This window comes from Cricetulus griseus, chromosome 2, assembly GCF_003668045.3.
Source record: "Cricetulus griseus strain 17A/GY chromosome 2, alternate assembly CriGri-PICRH-1.0, whole genome shotgun sequence".
NCBI lineage: Eukaryota > Metazoa > Chordata > Mammalia > Rodentia > Cricetidae > Cricetulus > Cricetulus griseus.
The window spans coordinates 282,145,552-282,160,508 of NC_048595.1; the positions used below are offsets into that span (position 1 = coordinate 282,145,552).

Consider the following 14,957-nt stretch of genomic DNA (forward strand, 5'->3'; position numbering starts at 1 on the left):
AAACAAATGCAAAACCCCTACCCCAACATAACACATGTCTAAACTTCCATACCGAGGTCAGTACATCTTTGAAGTACACTGGTTGATTTAGTTTAGTAGTTTTTTTTGTAGTCCAGTGTCTTTCCACAGCTGTTTGTCCTTTGTCATTGGCATTAAGAAAGTTTAGTGTCAATAAAGCATTATGTAACCTATATTTGGGGGGTTTTGACTTACCAGCTTGCCTATGGAGCATCTCCTTAAGCGTTCTATTAGATCTTTCAACAACTGCTTGTCCTGTAGGATTGTGTTGGTATACCTGTGACCTGCTTTATGCTATAATATTTGAAGAACAGTTCCATTTTTTGTGGAGACATGCATGTCCTCATCCATTTTGGGGGTTTAATTCCTGCATAGGTTTCTTGCAATAACATACTACAATCATTGTCATTAGGCAGAATGGAAACTAACATTCAGGAAGAGGAAAACAGGTGAGAATTTGTTAATGGGGCAAAAAAAAAAGTCACATTGTAGGAAAACCTTTCTATGAAAATGAGATAGCTTCTCATTCAGTCAGCCTTTGCTTGAGTGTTACACATAGCAAATTAAAAGAAAAGATTACTGTAAACTTCCCCTAATGTATTAATTGTGAGTATATCAAGTGATTAAAACACACACACACACACACACACACACACAATTGAGTGGACTTAAAGGGATAACTTTCTGAGCTATCTTCATTTAAAAAGACAAAAAAATTGAGCCGGGTGGTGATGGCACACTCCTTTAGTGCCAGCACTTGGGAGGCAGAGGCAGGCAGATCTCTGAGTTTGAGGCCAACCTGGTCTATAGAATGACCAGGGCTACACAGAGAAACCCTGCCTTGAAAAAGCCAGAAATTGGGCTCGGTGCACCACTAATGTGGGGACTCCTACATTGGTGTTCAAGGGGGTCAATGGGGAGCATTCAAGAGTGATGGTTTAGAAAGTGTGTGTGTGGGGAGGGTCGCCTATACTTTTAGTATTCTATAATTAAGATGTAGAGTTTGCAGACCTCAGCATTAGCAGTCCTGTCACGTTAGATGACAGTTACTCCAGCTGTCCCTCAGTGCTGATTCCTCACTGAGTCTCAGTCAAATCTGTAGGTCCATTCTTAAACAATTGGAGGAGTCCAAATACCAGCTAAAAAACCCCCCATTTCTCTCCACAATCTCTTTCTTCCCTTTCATAAAGTTGTTGAAAAGAACAGCTTGGTTTGTTTTAATTCTTGTTTATTTATCTATTTGGTGCTAGGGCTAGACTCCAGGGTCTTTTTTGCTCATACAAAGCACATACTGCGCCATTGATCCACATCCTTAGCCCCTCCCACCTCAGGCATTGAGGGGACAGATTGTAGTGTGTTTTTTTCTTTTTATCTTGACTCTCAAAGATTATTTAAGATAGATGACTCTCTTTGTTTTTTAGGATAGGGTTTCTCTGTGTAGCTCTGGCTGTCTTGGAACTCACGCTGTAGACTAGACTGGCCTCAAACTCAGAGATCTTTCTGCCTCTGTCTTCTGAGTGCTGGGATTAAAGGTGTGCACCATCACCACCCAGAAAATGAAAGATTTTTATGCATTCACATAGACTTAAGTCATTAGCTTTTTGTTTGTTTGTTTGTTTGAGATAGGGTCTTTCTATGTAGCCTTTTGTGGCCTAGAACTCTGTGTAGCTCAGGATGGTCTTACGATTGCAGCAATCTTGTTTCTGCCTCCCAAGCACTGGAATTATAGGTGTGTGCCACTGAGCCTGGTGTGAGGTTTTTTGTTTTGTTTTTTAAACCAAAAAAGCCAGGCAAGGTGGTACATTGCTGTGACCTCATTATGTGGGAGGCTGAAGCAGGAGGATAGCCATTAATTCAAGATTAGTATGGGCCATATAGCAAGACCTAGTCACAAAAAAACAAAACTTGAAGCGGACTCCTAAATAGGGGTGTGTGCCTACAACCGCAGCAGTTGGGTAAGGCAGGTAGGACCATCCGGGGTTGGAAGCTATCTGGGATACACAAAGAATTCCAAGCTAGCCTGGGCTATATGACACACCATCTAACAAATGAAATAAATCAGTAAAAACACAAAAAGAACACATACACACAAATGAAGGTATGGAGAAACCCCAAATGGAATGGTTTTTCTATTTAGAACCATTAGAACCTGGAACCAAAATTCACAAAAGAATATTTCATTCATTTTTTGACTTTGTTGGGTGGAGGCACAGAAGATGCATCAGACACATGAAATGTATGGACCTTGTATGAAGCTCTGCATCTCAGGCATAGTATTAAACTCCTTACTCATGACATGGCACACAATGTGCTAACACAGATACCGAAGCAAATATTCTTATTATATTTGCATACACAGACATCCAGTGGCAAGAGTGTTGCTGCTTTGAGGCCACCATAGCTCAGAGTGGCCTAGGACTCATTGTATAGCCTAGGCTAACAGCAAACTTGTAACAATCCTCCTGTCTCAGCCTAGGATGATGACTATGTGTGACCCCACCCACCTGAACAGAGGATTTTTAAGTTACAGACATAAGGTTATTCAGTTAGTCCATGAATCAAAATTTAAACTCCAATCTGCTGGAATCCAAAACTCTGTTTTATATCTTTGTAAATTACTTCATTTTAGCATAATTTATAGCCATGTGATTTTTTTTTTTTTTGTTGTTGTTTGTTTCAAGACAGGGTTTCTCTGTATTGTGCCATGTGATTATTTTAAATAAGTAAATATACTAACAGTGGCAATGCAAGGCAGGTTCTGGATGTAAGCTGTACTGACTTCCAAATACATTACAGCCTCACACGTTCCCCAATGAAGACCAATGGTGGACAGAAGGAGGCTGTTTTGTTTTTTTTTGTTTTTTGTTTTTTTTTTGGTAATGTTGCAGTTAGCCATTCCTGGATTTTTATAGTGAGCTGAACACCACATGAGATGAAAGCCTTCTTTAAGATCTTCAGTGTAGGGACCCCCAACATGAGTAACTCCCACCATGAGAAGGCGTGTCTCATGTGTCAGGCCATCAGCAGCTGGAAGCCAGTGGGGAAGAAAAAGGAAATTATTTGGGGGGACAGATGGAAGCAATTTGACAAAGATGAGCTGGCTTACTCTTCTAACCAAAGTGATGCTAATAAAAATGTTTTTGCTTTCATGGTGAAATCCAAAATTTTGCTTATGTAATGACCCAGTCCCAGCTTGGTCGACAAATTATTTAAAATGAAATGAGGAACATTTTTACGTTTGTCTGTGAAGGAAAAGCTAGTTCATGTTTCCATTTCCTTCGATTCTCAAACAGACATTTTGGCTTGAGCTGCTGATGCCCAGTGACTAGAAAATGAACTTGATCATTATCAAGATGGTCTGACTCAGAGTTGAGAACTTGGGCAAGGACTCCAGTCCTATTCCAATAGTAATGAACAATGCCCTCTCAGATAAAGTACGTTCAGTTATTTATGGACTTAATGTCTTTTATACATAAACACTAAACTCACTTTTAGCTCAGTTTATAATTTTAGTATCCAATTGCTTGTGTGTGTATTTGGTTGTGGTGCTTGCTTACTTGCTATGCACCAAACAGGACGGTCCTATTTACCCTTTTGTTTGAAAGTTGATATGTAATAAAAGAAATTCCACACCCCTTTTCCCAGTTAGTGTCATTTTTCCTCATGGAAAACTCCTGTGAGATGATACGATGATTAGTGTTGTCAATGTGTCAGAATTTGTGGGTGTTTTTGAGGGGGCTTATCTTGATTATGTTAAAATTAAGGCAGGAAGAGTTGTCCACTGTCCACTTGTGGACTCTCTACTGCTTTAGAGGCAGTGGGACTTGGAGAATGGAGCCAATAAACCAGGCAGACTGAATTCTCATGCAATGGTCAATTTTATTCAGAACAACCAAACAGTTTACATTCTGAGGCCTAAGAAGTCACATGAGCAAAGTGTATAATCACAAGGACAAACAGCACGTGGCACACATGTTCTTCCATAGAGGTGTACAAATAACAATAGCCAATTGTAATGAACAATCTGAAGTGAACTCACTCCTATCCGATATACCTGTGAGTGGCACGAAGCACAATCCAAGAACAGTTCCGTGGTGTTGAAGAAACTGAAGTCAGGAGACTCTTGTCTCGGGTTCCTGGAGTGCTTATGAGCCAGCAGGGGATGTTGGAGTGGAGAAGAGAGGGAGATAAGCCGAGGCATGCTGTTTTTGCCTTCAGCTGCACTTGTGTTTTCTGCGCATCACTCCCAGCTGCCCTGGGATTCGCTGCTCCGCACTCTCAGCTGCACTGTGATTCGCTGCTCCGCACTCTCAGCTGCACTGTGATTCGCTGCTCCGCACTCTCAGCTGTACTGGGATTCGCTGCTCCGCACTCGCAGATGCACTGTGATTCGCTGCTCCGCACTCGCAGATGCACTGTGATTCGCTGCTCCGCACTCGCAGATGCACTGTGATTCGCTGCTCCGCACTCGCAGATGCACTGTGATTCGCTCCTGCACTGTGATTTGCTGCACTGTGATTCGCTGCTGCGCACTCCTCGGGCCTCGAATCCTTGGCCGTGATGAACTGTAACAGAATGGTGAGCGATCAGAATCTCTCTCCCTCAGGTTGCTCTTCTCAGGATATTTTCTCACAGCGACAAGAAATTGTACTGAGACACATCTATCCTGTGCCAGGGAGAGGGACCCGTAGTACCGCACAAAGTGCCTTTGGAAGCTTTGCAGTCTGGGATTCCGCCCCCACCTCTCCCGGCTGAACTTGCAAGTCATGTACTTCACTTTTGCCTGTATCCCAAGGGTCAGATTTCAAGGTCACACCTAACCTCGTTTTGTGACCAGCAAAACAGTTGGCCACACTATGGATGGGTGTGGTAGAAAAATGAAACCGAAAATTTATGCTTTTGCCTTGGGGCAAGTTAAGCTGCTTTTTGTGTTTTGTGACTGGGAGTAAATACTTAGCTACATAAAGACTGAGTCAGAGATCTGTGGTCATGGGAGGTCCAAATGGCAGTCTCAAGGCTCCAGCATATAAGTGAGGAGAGCACTTCTCTCTGTCTTTGAGTAATATTCGCTTCCCCGGGAAGTCATTTTCTAGCCTGTCATCAAACTATTACTGGTAACATAAAAATCAAAATGGCTACAGAATGGGCAAGAAGAGCAGAAATTCTCCTTTGAGTCAGTGGTTTTACCAACAGGGCTAAATTGTCATACAGAGATTATGCTGGGAACTGAAATCACCAGAGGGAACAATTTTCCAGGCTCCGAAAATACCTTGGAAAGTTTGAGAAATACCGGATTGGCCAATTTACCTCTTGACCTGGACATTCCAATGCGCTTGCAAAATTTACAAGCACCCTGATTTGTGCCGGATTTGCCTCAGTCCATCTTATGTCCCTCAAAGAATTCTAAACATTGCCTCCCATTTCTTCAAGTTCCCCTTCCCTGAGTCAAAAACTAGGTAGGTTTACTAGGTAGTAAACTAGGTTTACTTGAGTTTCGCTCTCGATTTACAAATCTCTTCTGCACCCCCGCCCCCCAAAAACTGTCTTTGATTTTTTTTAAAGAAAACTTCCTTGATCATATTTTCAAATCACTTTATTACCTTGACTTACACTTTATTTTATCATTTAGCAACTTCACAATAAATGTATTATACCTTTTCCTTTTGAAATCTCACCATTTCTCCTTAATCTGAATCCGAGAGGGTAGCATTAAATACTTCCCACTCTCTTTTTCACTCACCGGCTTTCTGATCAGCCCATGTTGAGCAGGCTGATTTATCAAATGAAATAAAAGAAGTTGGTGTTCTGAACTCAGTGCTTTATAACTGGAATGAAACTTCTAGAGCCATGTCAAGAAACCCGGGGAAGGCTCAAGGGCTTATCTATTTTTTTAAAGATTTTATTTATTTATTATGTATACAACATTCTGCTTCCATGAATATCTGCACACCAGATCTCATAATGGATGGTTGTGAGCCACCATGTGGTTGCTGGGAATTGAACTCAGGACCCCCGGAAGAGCATTTAGTGCTCTTAACCTCTGAGCCATCTCTCCAGCCCCAAGGGCTTATCTATTTTTAAAGTCATCATCTGATTACCAAACTTCCTCTATCTTGCTTCCTTTATCTTCCTTGCTTCCTTCTCTTTCTCTTTTAATGAGTTTTTTTGGCCAAGTAAATTCATGACTGGTAATGCAAACTTATAAATAGATTTAATTGAAATCAACCTATGAATCAGTAGAGGATAAGGATCTCTTCCAAAAAAAGTTAGACAAATTTACTATTTGGGTATTTCTGGGAGGGATAAAGGAGATATAGGCCTGTGGTTGTCTAACCCACAATTGCTTATAAAATCTGGTCTCATGGGAATCAGAAAAATCATCAAAAGGGTTCAGAATGCTGCTCTGTAAACCTTGGCAGGAACTTAAAATCAGCACAAGAAGCAGGGGGCTAAAGCAGTGTGAGAGCATGGAAATTCTCCCTCTTGGTTTTTAAAAACAAGAATTGCTTTTTGTTGGAAGTTGGCACAATTTTAAAAGCAACCCAGAACATGTCTAAAATGGGGTCAGGAATATCCCACACTCCTCTCAACCTTACTCAGAGCCATGAGATTTTCCAAAATGATAAGGACATTTGAAGATTCAGAAATAGCTGGGGCTTCTGCTTAACTTTAGAAACCAAGCTCCATTTTAACCAAGGCTTGGCCAATTTTTTCATGTTTTGAGGAACTTTTAACTTTGATCCATTGAGAATTTGTGGTGGCAAGAAGGGTTCTGGCTGGGAGGGTGGCTCAATGGGTAGAGACGATTTCCTCCACAAGTGTGGTGCCCTGAGTTTGATCCTGGGAACTCACATAAAGGTGAAAGGAGAGAATGGACTTTAGAGAGTTGTTCTCTGACCCCACACATGCACGCCACACCCTGCAATGATAACGTTATTAATAATAAGCCAATCAATATTTTTTCATTGCTGTTTCAGAGCGATCTTGACTAACTTCAAGTAGGTTGCTATGTCCGCTGTTAACCTCCTGTTCTTAGACAAATTACCTCCAGAAACATTATACAAATGGACCAGGATCCTAGGGAAGACAAGTTCATGGGTACGCGGTGGCATGCCCTCACCCATGTATGTACCCAAACCAGGGCTCACATGGATAGGGCTCCATGCTATTAAAATAAAAATAATAATAATTAATAATAATATCTAAAGCATATTGGCAAATTTTAGATACCTCTGGATCTCTTCTTCCCAACATGTTTCCCTCCTATTCTTTTTTGTTTGTTTGTTTGTTTTTTGTTTGTTTTGTTTTTTGTTTTTGGTTTTTGGAGACAGGGTTTCTCTGTGTAGCTTTGGAGCCTCTCCTGGCACTTGCTCTGGAGACCAGGCTGGAGACCTCAAACTCACAGAGATCTGCCTGCCTCTGCCTCCCAAGTGCTGAGATTAAAGGCATGCGCCACCAATGCCCAGCTCCCCTCCTATTCTTGTATGTATGTATGTATGTATGTATGTATGTATGTATGTATGTGTTGTTTTTATGATTCACCGAGTTTAATTAAGGCTGCTTGCATGAGCATGGATGTGGTGTTATTGACTGGATCACCCACAGTTTACCAGTAGCTTCACCCTGCAGAAAAATGACCCTTTCATTCCTTAACAGCCCTAACTGCTAATAGCTCCTCATCTAGGGGCAAAGCCTGGTAAGCCCCTCTCCCATCCATGCTGGAATTCTGACAGCCTTGATGTAGTGTAGGAGTGCTGCAGACAACAGCTGCAGGGAGTTTATGAGTGCAATGGCCATGTCATGCTCAGATGTCAGCATTTCTCAATACTCCTCTCATCATCTGCTTTTGCATTCTTTCTGCCCCCTCTTCCAGATGTCCTCTGGGAGGTGGTGAGGATGTGTCGCATCTGTCCAGCTTAGAGCTGAGCACGCAACAGTCAACCATGAGGCCCTGTATTAGCTGCTGCCCACTGTAAAAGGAAGCTTCCTTGACTTAAGGTTGACAGCAGCACAAATCTATGGTGTGGATCCAGGCACGGCTGAGCATAGTTAAGAGAGAAGTTCTTAGATTCCTCTGGCTCTAGCAGTTACTGCTTGGTGCCTTGTTGAGGGGAGCCTTGATCTTTCAAAACTAAATGCCTACTCATTATTTTTGATGATAAACAAACAAACATACTGCCAAAGGGATAAGACATTAGTGATTGGGGTTCATGGTTTTCCCTGTCTCCTGTCCCTATCGTGGAACCACTTGTTCCATGTTGATTACTTCCTTTAAATATGAGATAGTTAATTGGGTTAAGGCTTTCCTTTGGCCCAGGAAATAATAGAGGTTTTTTTTTTTTAATACTAGAGTTTTATAAGGCATTCTGCCTGTCTCTGCTGTGGTTTAAGAAGAGAAGGCCTATTTTTCTCTTTTACCTATTTTTATTTTATGTGCATTATTGTCATGGGTGTCCCCTGGAACTGGAATTACAGTCAGTTGTAAGCTGTCATGTGGGTGCTGGGAATTGAACCCTGGTCCTATGGAAGAGCAGTCAGTGTTCTTAACCACTGAGCCATCTCTCCATCCCATAGGTTTGCATTTTTAATTAAAAAATTAGAAACATTTAAATCCTTTCTTTTCGTGGTGTGTGTGTATGTTTGAACATGGGCTCAAGTCTGCCATGGAAGTGCATAGAGGTCAAAAGGTGACTCTTGGGAGTGGGTTCATTCTTTCCATTTTGCTTAGGAAGGGCTTCTTATTTCTGCTGTTTAGGGTTCTCCAGGCTAGCTGGCCAGAAAGCTTCTAGGGAGTCCTTCTGTCTCTGCCACTCATCCAACAGGAGGACTCTTGGGATTATGGACCGTTGTCACTTGCTACCTCTTCCAGATGTTTGCCTGAGTTCTGGGGACTGAACTTTGGGTCATCATGTTTCTACAGCAGCAAATGCTTTCAACAATTAAGCCATCTTCTGGCCCTGTATTGTTTTGAGGCATGGCCTCATGTAGCCCGAGCTAGCCTTAGACTTGCTATGTAGCCATAGGTGGCTTTTAGCTTCATGAGTCCACCTCCCAAATGCTGGTGTTACATACATGCATTTCCATGACCAGCTTAATGACTGATCTTAGAAATGAGGTGTTTTCAACTTCTTTCTAAAAATTCTTGTTTTCCCAAAGCAAAGAAGATGTCTTAAAAATGTATTCTTGTACATTTTGTTCAAAAAATTTAAGCCTACAATTTCCCAAACTTGTTGATCTGGTAGAATAAGAGCAAACACTGCTTTTCCAGTCCTTATTGGGAGAATTCTCTACTCTGTTCTAGGACAATAATGCTATTGTCCTTATTAAATTTGTCCCAAATTCTTCATGATAGGTACTTTGTACAAGTTAAGCAGTATCATCTTTATATCAATCTGACAGATTAAGTGTCATTATCACAGATAGCAAAATAGGCTCAAAGAGATTAAAGAATTTGTCCAGAATCATAAGCTTAGGAAACAGCAATACCAGAATCTGAACCCAGACAGCCTGGCTCAAGGATGTGTCCACTCTGATGATCGGAGGCTCTCCAAGCCTAGGGATAAGTCCAAGGACTTTCCATATTTTTAAATGATTTTTTCATATATGTGAAAAGATCTTGATCTCAATAATCTGACTTCAGTGAAGAGTTCATTACTGATTGCCAACTTAGTTAAAGCCAAGAGAATGTTTTATTCCTCATCATCTTCATTGAACCATCTATTATTTTTAGCCATCAAGAAAAAGAGCTAGGCTTTTGTCTGGGAAAAAAAAATCTTCCAACTCCATATACCAGTCTTGATTTCTCAGTGACATATCTATTGAGGACTTTTGCCCCTGGCTGTCTTCCTCTATCATCAGTCTTGGTGACATCAACATCCAACTGGGTGACCTGTCCAACATCTTGGCCATTTAGTTCTTTGATTACCTGCTTTGGGAGCAATGACTTCTCCCCCCAACCCCCATTTTTAACTGAGTTACCTGTTTCCATGGTTACAGCCTAGCCCTACAGAGAGCTGCAGAGTCTCTGGTTTCAAACATCTTACTCTACTCAACACCCACTGTCTTCTCAATTACCTACTAGAATAGCCCATCACTGCCGGGGTCTGAACTGCTCACATTTTCCATTCGTCTATCCTGTACTTTCATTATTACTCTTTAACTCTCTGATGCTTCCATTTTTCTTTCACCTCCACTTCATTTACTATCCCACTCCAACTCCACATCCATTATTATGACCACTGCCTTGCAAATACAATAAGTTCTCTGCTCTTCTCTTGATCTTACCGGCCTGGCATAACCTTGACCTTGGTTGAAGATAAATGTGTTCCATTTTCTCAAAAAAATTGGAACAGAGGAGAAAAAAATCATACAATAGAGACCACTGGCTTCATTTTGAAACCTTGACCACCACCCAACCTTAGGCATTCTCTCAATACTACTAGGACATCCACTATTTCCCTCTACAGTGCTTCTCAAATGCTAGTCATTCCCTTGTCACCTATAATATCTATAGCTATATATATTTAAATTTTATGCTGAATTTATTCCCAGGCCATAAGTTTTTGTTTCTTCAGTTTTTTTCTGGGATATCTTTTTCTTCTGTGCAACCTCCTCTTCTGGCTTTGGAACAATCTGTTCCTTTTCCGTGAGGATCATCTCTGTGTGGCAGGGGGAGCTCATGTATGGATTAATCCGGCCCTGAGCTCTGTACGTTCATTGATGCATTTTAGGTGCTTAGTTCACCTGGATGTGTTCGATGACCAGAGAATCTACGTCTAAGACCCTTAAGCTCAGCATTACTCTCTGCATTTTTAAGCATGTGCAGCAAAAATTCAGCACTCTATTTTGGCCACCGACCCTGCGTCCAGCCCCACTGTTTGGCCTGGGCACACCTGACGATTCCACCATTGTACCGCCAGGATGGCACACATTGCTTCTTCAAAGTAACATCTTTCAGGTATTTGGTGGCATACCCTTGATGGCCTGGGCAGTTTCATGGGTATTCTTAAAGCGAACCCAGAGATTTGAACCTCTTGACTTGCAGGGTTTTTTGGGTCTAGAGAGTATTGAACCATCTTCACAGGTTACCCCAGGTTGCTTACAGGAACCTAGAGGGCATTTTTGTGTCTGAATACTTCCTATGCAATGATTTACTGCGTAATCTATTTACGTTGATTCTGGATGAAAATTTAAAGCTGGGTGTAGTGGTGCACACCTATAATTTTTGCAATGAAGCAGGAGGATTACTTCAAGTCTGAGGGCAGCCTGGTCAATAGAGTGAGTTCCAGGTGAACCAAGGACACATAGTGAGACCTTGTCTCAAAATGAAAACAAAATAAATCAAAAGAAATGTATCTATATCTCAAATTTTGTTCTAGACTGCAGGAGTCATGTAGTTCCTGTGCTCGAATATAAGCACTAAGGAAACCAGGAATATTAAATACACAGGGTTGTCTCTTCAAAGGGAGAAATGTATAACCTGTTTTCCTCCTGGAAAGGTGGGATCAGACATGATTAATAGCTTTTGACCTTTGTGCTGTTTGTATGGTCAGGCCATATCTGCTACCCCAGTTCCTTTTCTCTATCGTGTTTATCTTGAGCCTGTTTCCTTAGTTAATCTGTAGAACCTATCTTCATGGATGATGTCACTGGTACTTTACAAGAGTTTCAAGTAGGCATGTCTTTTTAAAAAAGATTTATTATTTGCCAGGCATTGGTGGCGCACACTTTTACTCCCAGCACTCGGGAGGCCGAGGCATGTGGATCTCTGTGAGTTCGAGGCCGGCCTGGTCTACACAGAGAGAGTGCCAGGTTAGGCTCCAAAGCTACACAGAGAAGCCCTGTTTTGAAAAACCAATAAAAAAATTTATTATGTATACAGTATTCTGCCTGCATGTATACCTGCAGGCCCAAAGAGGGCACCAGATCTCATTATAGCTGGTTGTGAGCCACCATGTGTTTTCTGGGAATTGAACTCAAGACCTCTGGAAGAGTAGTCAGTGCATTATCCTTTGAGCCATTTCTCCAGCCCCAGAGTAGTCATGTCCTAAGCTGTGTTGTACTCATGGGATTGAGTTAATTACCAGCAGGAAATGTTTTTTACAAGTTGTGCTGTGCTTAAATATGCTTAATTAAACTACTGGGGGTCAGACTCTTTAAATTTTGAGCCAATACTGAATACTGAGGCTCCTGAGTCCTGTTGAAATGAATTTCCTTCTTGTCTTCTCAGATTGATACTCTGCTGGCCATGGTGTTTGCAGAGACCATCCCCCACCTCCACACAGTAGATCAGGGATTACAGGTTGGAAGCATGGCATTTGGGCCAAATCTAGCCTGCATACAATTCTGGGTGTATGTTGGGCCCATGTGTTTGTGTTTGTGTATATGTAGGACAGACGACAGCTGATAACATCTTCTTTTTCCCTCATTGACCTAGAACTTACCAATTAGGCTACACTGGTTGGACCAGCCCCTAGGACCTGCCTATCTCTGCCTCCCCAGAGGGATTACAATTGAGTATCACGATACCCATCTTTGTTTTATTTGGATTTTGGGGATCAAACTGAAGTCCTCAAAGCTTGAAAAGCAAGCACATTACCAACTTCAGAGAGTTGTATAATATCTTAGATGATTTCTTGAAACTTTGGCCCATGGTATTAATTTTTATGACTGTTTTATTTTTTATTTTTTTATTTGTGTGTGTGTGTGTGTGTGTGTGTGTGTGTGTGTGTGTGTGTGTGTGATGAGGGTTCTACCGTGTCCGAGGAAGGGTCTCCTTTCCTGCTGGCTGCTATGCTGTAAACTGTAGGGTAACTAGTCCACAAGCTTCTGAGGAATTCTCCTATCTCCACCTCCCGTCTTATTGTAGGGGTACTAAGTCACAGTCATTTGCCACTGTGTCCAGCTTTCTCATGGGCAGTGGAGATCCAACCCTCGGGCTTACATGGCAAATGCTTTTATCTGACGAACCATCTTCCCAGCTTGGATTCTGTTTTTAAACAATAACAAAATAGTCCAGTGCAAATACATCTAGAAGTTAATTATGTTTTAAAGCAATATTTGGCCTATCTAAAATTTGTTATTTTTTAAATTTTATTTAATTTATGAGTGTGTGTGTGTGATTGAGTGTGTGTATGGATACCATGCATGTTCAGTGTCTTTGGTGGTCAGAAGAGGGCATCATATCCCCTGGAACTGGTGTTAGAAGGGTTTGTGAGTCACCATGTGAGTGCCAGAAATTGACCCTAGGTCCTCTGAAAGAGCAGCAAGGTCTCCTAACTACTCAGACACCACTACAGCCCTTTTACCTTTTTTTTTTTTTTTAGAAATCATAAGAAATCCTGCAAATATGTGAATTAATCCTCCAATAATTTTTTTTTTTACATTTATTGTGGCAGAACTCTCAGCTACCTCTTGAGCACCATGTCTGTCCAAGTGCTGCCATATTTCCTGCCATGATAGTGGACTAAACATCTGAAACTGTAAGCCAGCCCCAGTGAAATGTTTTCATTTATTAGATTCACTGTGGTTGTGGTGTATCTTCACAGCAATAGAAACCCAAACTAAGACAGTCCCTAACTGAGCTTCTCTTCTTCCCTGCTTTGTCTGCTTGCTGTCTCATTAGGTCCCATGTGCTCAATGAGCTCAGATGAAGGTGGTTGCACAAATCTCAGTCCTCACCACTCCCCTACCCTCTGTTGAATCTCACCACTCACCTTGTCTGTGGCAGTCCTCTCCTTGGGCCTCTTTGCCACCCCAGTCCTCCTCTATCCAACCCACTGCTGTCCCACTGCCTTGAAGCATTTATCTAATTAGTATCAATAAAAAAAAAAAATCAGTCGTCAGGGGTAAGAACCTGAAAGATCAGAGAAGTGGGGGAGAAGCCACCATTGACCTCTTCCATTCCTTCCTCCAAAAAAGGCAGAGATCCTCTCTAAGCCCCACCTTACTACTTCCCCAGTCCTCCAAAACCTCTATGGTTAATTTTGGTCAACTAGTGGCTAACTCCATCTTCTGATCCAAAACAAATCTTATTTTCAGAATGCAATCAAAATATCACATAACACTGCTTTCTTGAAGTTTAGCATTCATGACACTGCTCTTCCCAAGCTTACCAGCTTCAGAACTCCTGCACAACACAGTACAAACTCATCCTGAACCCTAATTAGGAGCATCTCTCTTCCATAAAAATAGTTTTATGATTTGTGCAAGGTGGCACATGTGGCAGCTCATGTCTCTGCTGTCATTGTAAAGGAGAACACAAGTGTACACTGGGGTATTATGGACCATGGTGTGTGATTTATCCATGGGTTGCTCCCACCTATGGAGCTTTTCGATAAGACTAGCTGGGAGCAAGCTTTATTCATTTTACTTCTTTCTTTTGCTAAAACTGCCATCATAATGGAATGCTCCAAAGCCCAGCTCCAACTTGCTATACTTGCTATAATACCAGAGGCACAGTGGTCTACAGTGTAGCCCCCTCCATAATCCAGGACTCTGGACTCAACTGCCCAACTGCCTAGACAACATTAGATCCATAGGGGATCCTAGTGGGACGAGACAGCAAGCAGACAAAGCAGGGATTAAGAGAAGCTCAGTTAGGGACTGTCTTAGTTAGGGTTTCTATTGCTGTGAGGAGACGCCATGACCACGGCAAATCTTATGATGGAATGGAGGCATCAGGAATCACTGGCTTCATGACTTAGCACCCAGAAAGATCAAAGGTAATACTTTTCTGTGTCTGTTGCATTCACAAGGAGACAGATTCCTTTCCATTGAGTCTTGAGAACTGTGAAAGCTGAGATCTCCTGTTTTCATGAGAAAAAAAAAAATCTGAGGTCAACCAGAGTGACCAGAAAGACTTTAGCAAATGGAATTCTGCAATAGGATGTAGAGTTATTGGAGAGGGGACTTTTCCCAGGTTAGTTCTTCCAGATGCC

The 14,957-nt window shown here is 41.8% G+C and overlaps 1 protein-coding gene, 1 long non-coding RNA gene and 1 pseudogene across 2 annotated transcripts in view; 1 reads left to right on the forward strand and 2 right to left on the reverse strand.

Annotated features, from left to right (window-relative positions):
- Positions 1–3,873: 3,873 nt before the first annotated feature.
- Positions 3,874–5,206, reverse strand: LOC118238368. Its single transcript, XR_004768473.1, has 2 exons — positions 4,840–5,206; positions 3,874–4,583 (listed from the first exon to the last, which is right to left on the reverse strand). It is a non-coding gene; the product is annotated as an uncharacterized LOC118238368 (long non-coding RNA).
- Positions 4,464–14,957, forward strand: part of Ccdc170 (coiled-coil domain containing 170) — an 85,587-nt gene continuing 75,093 nt past the window's right edge. Inside the window, exon 1 of the mRNA XM_027401016.2 lies at positions 4,464–4,596. Within this exon, the coding sequence (XP_027256817.1) occupies positions 4,579–4,596 (18 nt within the window). The 5' untranslated portion in view covers positions 4,464–4,578. The remainder of the gene's footprint in view (positions 4,597–14,957) is intronic.
- On the reverse strand, positions 10,560–13,821 carry LOC100772897 (annotated as a pseudogene).